The sequence below is a fragment of the Heterodontus francisci genome, unplaced genomic scaffold (genome assembly GCF_036365525.1).
Source record: "Heterodontus francisci isolate sHetFra1 unplaced genomic scaffold, sHetFra1.hap1 HAP1_SCAFFOLD_1558, whole genome shotgun sequence".
Classification (NCBI taxonomy): domain Eukaryota; kingdom Metazoa; phylum Chordata; class Chondrichthyes; order Heterodontiformes; family Heterodontidae; genus Heterodontus; species Heterodontus francisci.
The window spans coordinates 47,103-55,886 of NW_027141570.1; the positions used below are offsets into that span (position 1 = coordinate 47,103).

Sequence of the window (8,784 nt, forward strand, 5' to 3'; positions counted from 1 at the left end):
TAAGTCAATTGTTAGTTTACAATAACTCGATTTTAACAATTAGTAATCTGGTTAGTAGCTTTTAGGGACCTAATAATCTTACACAGATGAGTGATTGATCCTTTTCAGTGCCTGATGGGCTGAGGCAGGGACAGAGGCCGGAGATGTTATGGAGGTGGAAGGAGGTGTCATTTCTGATGGAGACAACATCAGGTCAGAAGTTCATGTCAGGGATGAATGGGGAGCATATTTTATGCAACATCATATTTAGCCTGATACAACAGCTAGGAATGGTGATGGAATCAATGACAACGGTCTGGAGTACGTGGTGAAACCAAAGGTGGAGGTTTCGTTCTAAACTAAGTTTAATTGGAGGAAATTGCATCTCATAGGAAACAGACTTTTACAGTCTGATAACACAGAGGAAGTGGAGGGTCAGGAGAGATGACGGAGAGCTGCAGTTGGGTGTTGTCAGCGGACATGTGGAAGCTCACTGCATATCTGTAGATTATGTCACCAGCAGGCAGTCTGTGGATGTGGTAGCGGAGGGAACAAGAATACAAATTTCCGGGATTCCAGAGGGAATAGTGTTGGTGTGGGAAGAGAGGCCTTTGCTGGAGATGCTCTGGTTACAATCAGATCAGTAATATTGGAAACTGGCGGGGCAGTCCCATTGAAAGATGAGGAGTGGTGAGGACATGGAAGAATTTTAACCCAATGATAAGAATTATAAATGTTAAATACTTAGAGGACTGGGATCCAATGCAGGTCAGTTAGGCTGAAGATGTTGGGTGAGATGGACTTGGCTAGGGTTGGTCATGGAAACAGGGATTTGGAGCAGTTGATAGTGAGGGAAAGTGAACTTTGGGTGTCTGGTCAGCAGTGAACTGGAGGAAAGGAGTCAGGAGTTGGTACAGTTCTAATTTTACTGGAACCATTAACCACTATAGAATAAACAGGGAAATATCTGCAGTGAAATAGAGGGTAGACGTTTGTCTTTTATTCTATCATGTTATGTGAGCTCCGCTGACAAGGTCAGCATTTGTTGCCCTTGACAACTTGCTGGGCCGTTTCAGAGAGCAGTTAAGAGTCAGCCACATTGCTCTGGGTCTGTAACCACATGTAGGCCAGACCGGGTAAGTATGGCTGATTTCCATCACAAAGTAATTACCGAGCCAAATGGGTTTTCACAGCAATCGATGATAGTCTCATGGCTCCATGACAGAGACTAGCTTTCAATTGCGGACCTTTGTTCATTAATTGAATTTAAGTTCCAGCAGCTGTCATGCTGGGATTTGAACCCCTGTCACCAGGCCATTGTGTTGGACCTCTGGATTACTATCCCAGTAATATTATCGCTATGCAACTGCCTCCCCAATGGACGTGTACAGTATCTGCCCCCAATATCAATATCTAGCCTGTAACTCTGAGCGTGGTACCGAATCAGAGACTTAAAGTTCACGTTTTAACTGGGAAAAGGCAGTAACAGAGTGAAACGGGATTGTTTTTGTCCCTGAATCCAGTGTCCACTGTAGACAGTTCAGTTACATTTACAATAGAAATGCCAGGAGTGAACGAGGTCAATACAACAATATGGAAAATGTAAATGATGCCACTCATAATTGTCGCATGCGTTCAGTATGAGGACAGATTTCAGGTTTATTCCCGAGAGAGGACTTACTGAGAAAATGTCATTGATATTGGAATGATTGTGTTTTATCCACCACATTATTTACCAGTGTCAAAGCTGCTGATGTAATGTGTTTGTTCAGGTGAGTGTAACTAATAGCAATGATCAGGGGTATAACCGTGTCAGTGGAGACTTATCCCCTGTATAAATCAGGACCCACTAGAATGGATCAGCTCAGAGTGTCTGCTGGAGCTGTGGATTCCAGACTAACAGAACTCAGCTTCTCTCAGAAATGGGATATCCAGTAATGTATCAGATAGAACGCATTTATTATCCTGTACTTGCAGCAATTGGAGTTCCTGGTAAGTCTGTATCTCAGCTGTTAATGGTGCAAATCGATATTAGTTGCACTGCTGTACTCGGTATTATTTCTCACAACCGCCTGTACTTGTCCAGCAGTTTACTGATGGAATCTTCTCATTGTCTACTCTTTCAGTCTGACAGGAGCTGCATGATGTCTTTAATGACATTGGTTTAACTAACCCTGGCATTGTTGCTGCATTATTCTGTGAATTGAATGCCTTTGAATGTGATGTCTTTGTTAGGATCAAGAAGCAGACCATCAGGAGATTTTAACAGTTTCATGATGTGGATCTAAACAGTCCTGGAATTTCTTTTGGATGTGTTTTGCGATGCTTGATAATGAGATATCTCACGGTCTCAGTGTTACAATGTCTTCCATCCCTATTAATATGGAGCAATGTAACAGAGATTTCAATATATTTATTGGTTATCACTGTTATAAAATATTATTTCATTCTGTGTGTGTCTGACGCTGCTTCAGAAGTCTGGTTACTGAACTGAGTTTGCTGCTGACTCTTTCACATCTCCTTCTCTGCTTCACTGCGGACCCTTCACTGTCACTGGACTACATTGTAAAACTGAAAGTATTGATGTGATCTTTTATTGGTTTTCACTCTATCAGTTGGAATCCAGAGTCTTTCCATTTATCTGTAGATTATCAGCTGCAGCGCTGATGTTGGTGTTTTATTAATTAAACAATTCCACATTCTAACGGATTACTTTATAATTCCAGGAGAAGGAATTTCAATGATTGTGAGGTTTGTCTGGAAGAAACTTTCGATCCTGTTTATTCCATGTATTGTTGATGAAGTGAAGAGTGTAGGTGAACAGGTGGAGACTTGGGTGCTCTGTAGACAAATTAAAATATTCACAGAGGTTTCACCATTAAACAAACTGACTCTGAGAATAGAATCATTGAACACGGGGCTGGGGAACGGAACACAGGCACAGAATGTTAGGAATAAATTGTATGTGAAAAGCGGCTTTAAGGAACAGTTTGCAGGGTGTGAGCACATCGGAGAGATATGGAGGGCGACTGAGAGAAGGAAGGAGAAAAGAAGCAGGGAGAACGAAACCGAGGGAAAGTGATAAGCAGAAGGAAAGAGAAAGAGAAAGAAGCAGCAGTGTGTTAATTTTACTGTTGGACTTGATCCTCAGTGTTTATTTCTGTCAGATATTTATTTTGTTTTGCAAAAAGTTCCGATTCCTTACTTGCTGACTGAATAAACAGAATAAAATCATTTCTTCACTGATGGTAATTCATTATTTAAATACTGCACTTTAAAAACTCTGTGACTGCTGAATTCAATAAAGAACGAGGCCGATATCAGAAATATATTTAAATTTATATTTAATTGCCTGTACAAGTTAAATATATTGACCATATTGGACAACCAATGAACTGTTCTCCAACACCAATAACCACAGGTATTACTGTTTAAATGTATTAATTGAGTTGTGTTACTGAGATCTCTAGATTACATTTCCTCTAACACTCGACTGCAGTCTCTCCCTGTGAATCTCAGCCTCTCCTCTCAATGTATTGAATCCTCTGTCTCCTCATCCATTGCTTCATTTTATCCATTTTCCCAAACCATCTGCTCCTGTCTCCCCTCCATCTCCAACATGTTCTTTTCCTTCTCCCCCTCCCAATCACACTCACTGTCTCATCCTCCAGTTGCCTCTTCGAAATAAATCCCAGGCCAACTCACCGCAGCAGCTCTCAGTCTTTTCCCATGTTGTACCAGCCTCTGTCGGCTCTCTGAACCCACAGCAACAAACCATCGGCACCTTCCACTCTCCCCAAACCTGGAGACAAATTCCCATTTAACCCATTGGATTCCATCTCTGTAAAACACCTTCTCATTTCCCCACTGTCACTGCATTCTCACTCAGTACTTCCAGTGGATCCAGTGTTGACTTTATTCACTTTCTGTCTCAATTTCCCAATTCATTCTTAATAATTGTGTTTTAAACATTTCACTGTGACAAAACACTGCCCAGGTCAGTGAATCAGTTTTAACTGTTCGATGCAGCAACAAAGCTGGAAATTTCAGCCCAGATCCTGTCAAACTGCTGCTTTGTCTCCAGGTCTGATCAGTAATTTCTCTGCTTCCTTTTCTCTCTCTTCCAGTTAACTTGGTGGCGATTGTGGTCTTGTCCCGAGGAAAGTGCGGTCTCTCCAAATGTATCACTGTCTACCTGGTGGGAATGGCAGTGTCTGATCTCCTGGTCGTTATCACTGATCCCATATTGAGTTGGATTGTTTTAATTTATATCCAGGATTCATTCCTGAGAATTACCCCCGTGTGTACTATCATTATCGTTCTGCTTTCTGCAGCCACTGTTGTTTCTGTCTGGCTCACAGTCGCTTTCAGCTTTGATCGATTTGTGGCCATTTGTTGTGAGAAGCTGAAAACAAAATATTGCACCAAGAAAACAGCGGTTGTGGTTGTAGGAACAGTGAGTGCTCTGGGCTGTTTAGAGTCTCTCACTTGGTACTTTATCTATAAACCAAAGTACATTATTGATAATGTTCCCATGGGTTGTACCATTAAGCCCAGCTTCTTTACTTCCCCCCTATGGGCCGCATTTGAATTGATTCACTACATTTTAACTCCTTGTGTCCCGGTCTTTCTGATTTTTCTGCTCAATGTTCTGATGGTCAGACGTATTTTATTCTCCAGTAAAGTCCGCAAGGGATTCCGGGGCCACAGTAATGGAGAGAATCACAAAGATCCAGAGATGGATAAACGGAGAAAATCAATTATTTTACTCATCAGTATATCCGGCAGTTTTATACTGTTGTGGGTGAGCCGGATTGTGTATATCACTTATAGGCGAATGACACATATTCGGTATTTTTACTCCGACACTGACCCTGTCTTTATAACAGATCACACATCAAAGATGCTGCAGCTTCTCAGTTCCTGCACCAACACATGTATTTATGCTGTGACCCAGACTAAATTCAGACAGGAGCTGAAGAAGGGGGTGAAATACCCTCTCAATCTCATTGTTAAATTCGTGAAATCAGAGAAAGAACTGAAGGGTGTCAAACACTGGAACTAAATCCCATTTCCACTGCAACGAGCCCGGAATTGAATTTAAATCTAATTCTGAGACTATATTTTATTGCTAATCAGACCTATTCTCCTGGGACCTGCTCTGCAGATGATTCATTAATTGTTTATCAAAAAGACAACCTGAAAAGCTCAGCTGGACTTGAACGAAGACCACTTGGACCCACAGTAAAACGGAGAAAGCAGCCAATCACAGTGATTAAGAAATGGAGAGAGAGGTCATCAACTGCAGCGAGACAGTGACACCAGCAGATGAGGATGGAGAGACAGGGCAGTGTATGCAGTGATACAGGGACACCAGCAGGTGGTGCTGGTGAGCTGGGACAGTAACTGCAGTGAGGCAGGGACACCAGCAGATGGAGATGGTGAGCGGGAGGCAGTTTATGTAGTGACACAGGGACACGAGGAGATGGAGAGGGTGAAAGGGGGCAGCAACTGCAGTGAGACAGGGTCAGAAACAGATGGAGATGGTGAGAGGGGGCAGTAGCTGCATGAGACAGGGTCACCAGCAGATGGAGATGGTGAGGGGCGACAGTAACTGCAATGTGACAGGGACACCAGTAGATGGAGATGGTGAGAGGGGCAGTAACTGCAGAGAGACAGGGCCACCAGCAGATGGAGATTTTGAGAGGGGTAGAAACAGCAGTCAGACAAAGATACGAGCAGATGGAGATGGTGAGAGGGGGCAAGTAGCTGCAGCGCGATAGGAGCACCAGCAGATGGAGATGGTGAGGGGGGGACAGAAGCTGCAGTGAGGCAGAAGCACCAGCAGATGGAGATGGCAAAGTGGGACATTAACTGCAGTGAGACAGAGACACCTGCAGATGGAGATGGTGAGGGGGGACAGTAACTGCCGTGAGAAAAGGACACCAGCAGTTGGAGATGGTGAGAGGGGGACAGTAACTGCAGTGAGGCAGGGACACCAGTAGATGGAGAAGGTGCGAGGGAGGCAGTTTCTGTAGTGACACAGGGCCACCAGGAGATGGAGATGTTGAGAGGGGGCAGTAACTGCAGTGAGACAGGGTCACCAGCAGATGGAGATGGTGAGAGGGGACTGTAACTGCAGTGAGACAGGGATACCAGCTGATGGAGATGGTGAGAGGGCCAGTAACTGCAGAGAGACAGAGACACCAGCAGATGGAGATGGTAAGAGGGGTAGGAACAGCAGTCAGACAAAGATACGAGCAGATGGAGATGGTGAGAGGGGGCAAGTAGCTGCACTGAGATAGGAGCACCAGGAGATGGAGATGGTGAGGGGGGACAGAATCTGCAGTGAGGCAGGAGCACCAGCAGATGGAGATGGTAAAGGGGGACATTAACAGCAGTGAGACAGAGACACCAGCAGATGGAGATTGTTAGGGGGGTCAGTAACTGCACTGAGACAGGGACACAAGCAGATGGAGATCGTGAGAGGGAGGCAGTTTATGTTTTGACACAGGGTCACCAGTAGATGGAGATGGTGACAGGGGGCAATAACTGCATTGAGACAGGGTCATTAGCAGATGGAGATGGTGAGAGGGGCAGTAACCAGAGAAACAGGGACACGAGCAAATGGAGATGGTGAGAGGGAGCAGTAACTGTAGTGCGACAGAGATACCAGCAGATGGAGCTGGTGAGAGGGGCACAGTAACTGCAGGGAGACAGAGACACCAGCAGGTGGAGACGTTGAGAGGGGACGAGTAACTTTATTGAGACAGGGACACCAGCAGATGGAGATGGTGAGAGGGAGACAGTAACTGCAGGGAAACTGCTACAGCAGCAGATGGAGATGGTGAATGGGACGGTAACTGCAATGAGACAGGGACACCACCAGTTCCACATTGTGAGGGGGAGCAGTAACTGCAGTCAGATCAGGACACCAGCAGATGGAGTTGGTGAGAGCCGGACAGTAACTGCTGTGAGACAGGGATGCCAGAAAATGGAGATTTTGAGCGGGGGACAGTAACCAAAGGGAAACAGGGGCAACAGCAGTTGGAGATGGTGCGAGGGTAACATTACTGAAGGGAAACAGGGACAACAGCAGATGGAGATGGTGAAAAGGGGACAGTAACTGCAGTGAGACAGGGACACGAGCAGATGGAGATGGTGAGAGTGGGGCAGTAACTGCAGTGAGATAGGCACACCAGCATATGGAGATGGTGAGAGCAGGACAGTAACTGCAGTGAGGCAGGGATGCCAGCAGATTGAGATGGTGAGAGAGGAACAACAACTGCAGGGGAATAGGGACAACAGCAGATGGAGATTGTGAGAGGGGACAGTACCTGCAGCGTGACAGTGTCACCAGCAGATGGAGATGGTCAGAGGGACAGTAACTGCAGTGAGACAGGGACACCAGCAGATGGAGATGGTGAGAGGGGGACAGTAACTGCAGTGAGACAGGGACACCAGCAGATGGAGATGGTGAGAGGGCTTGTGTGATTCTGTGAGATAGCGAACGTTTGTAGCCTATTGTTAAATAAATGTATTCCATGCTTCAATTTCTGATGCATTAATATTTGTTTTAATGGATCAGACAGTTATTTTCTTTAGGTGTTGTGTTATTTCTTAGTTTCATGGTTAGTTTTATCAATGCAGGAAAATCACACCACACGTCTGGCCCTGATAATCACAGTGCATGTCCCCTTTCCACTTCCTATGTGTCGCTGCCATATGTGTGGCTTGTTTAGTGTTCAGAACAGGGTTTGTTCCAACCGTCCTTATTCTGAGGAGTCTCCCTTTTCTCCCTTACAGGAAATTCTGAAGTTTCCCAGGAAACCTGACTTACAGTTTTTTGCTCAATACCACCACAATGTTGGATTTGTCTGACTGATATTTCCACGAATACATTTCAAGTGTACTCCAAATCCTTCATCCACAACTACAAATCATTACTTTCCTGCTTGTCATTAATATGTAATTAGCCTTTTCATTCACCCGCTAGTATTATTAATGCTGTTAAACAGCTTGGCGTGTTCCCTGAGCCGCAGTTTTACACTGGCATGTGTATGTATTGTTATTGTGGGTCATAAATTCAGAACAACACAACTTAGTCACGTTTTGTGATGATTTGTAAGCCACAGTGCTTCTTTTACAGCTCCCTGTTGATCTAACTGATTCTAACGTGTAAAAGGCAGCATCTCTGGTACTGGTACAAGTGTATTCAAAGCAGACCCTCTGTTCATGTTCAACTGCGTAGCCTTATCATGTTAATGTCAGTTTGCCTGATGTAAAGTGACCCTACAGTTTTGTATATGCGGGCCTCATAATTGTTAGGGTACAATTTTGCCAGAGTTTATTCCAAGAAATATTATTCCCAATCAGTAGTATAACGGGTAACATCTTCATCACTCGTTATCATGCAGACATAAGACTAAATGTAACACTTATTCTCAATTCAACACCAGTCCCCTTCTATTTAGATAGTTTACACCGAGTGCTATGATACCACAAGTACTGCATTTTCTTTCATCGTCTCTGGATGGCCAATGTCATGTTGGTTCCTCCCAAGTTATATATGATGTCCGACAAATCTTCCCTATCAGCCATCCAGACAAGCCCCATACGAAACATTGTTATTAGCATCACTTCATTACCAATTGTTTAGTGCCCATCACCCCTTCCCACTCCCTCCATGAAATCACACAGCTTACTTGTTCGGGCCTCTGCTCAGGGATAGGAGCTAACAACCCCACTGCCTTGTGGGCGTCTCGAAAGAGACCAAGGCTAAGGGAGTAAACCCTAACAGAAAAT

General features: G+C 44.6%; 1 protein-coding gene across 1 annotated transcript; it reads left to right on the forward strand.

The window, feature by feature from the left end:
- The first annotated feature begins 1,901 nt into the window (after window positions 1-1,901).
- On the forward strand, window positions 1,902-5,044 carry LOC137364039 (probable G-protein coupled receptor 139). The gene is made up of 2 exons (XM_068027503.1): window positions 1,902-1,971; window positions 4,107-5,044. Exons 1-2 carry the CDS (start codon window positions 1,902-1,904, stop codon window positions 5,042-5,044), a joined length of 1,008 nt encoding a protein of 335 aa, XP_067883604.1.
- The last annotated feature ends 3,740 nt before the right edge of the window (window positions 5,045-8,784 follow it).

Excerpts from the sequence above, each read along its gene's own strand:
- LOC137364039 (XM_068027503.1), top strand. The coding sequence starts at position 1,902 with ATGGGATATCCAGTAATGTATCAGATAGAACGCATTTATTATCCTGTA. Across the intron at positions 1,972-4,106 it reads TGCAGCAATTGGAGTTCCTG|TTAACTTGGTGGCGATTGTG; the intron begins GTAAGTCTGTAT and ends TCTCTCTTCCAG.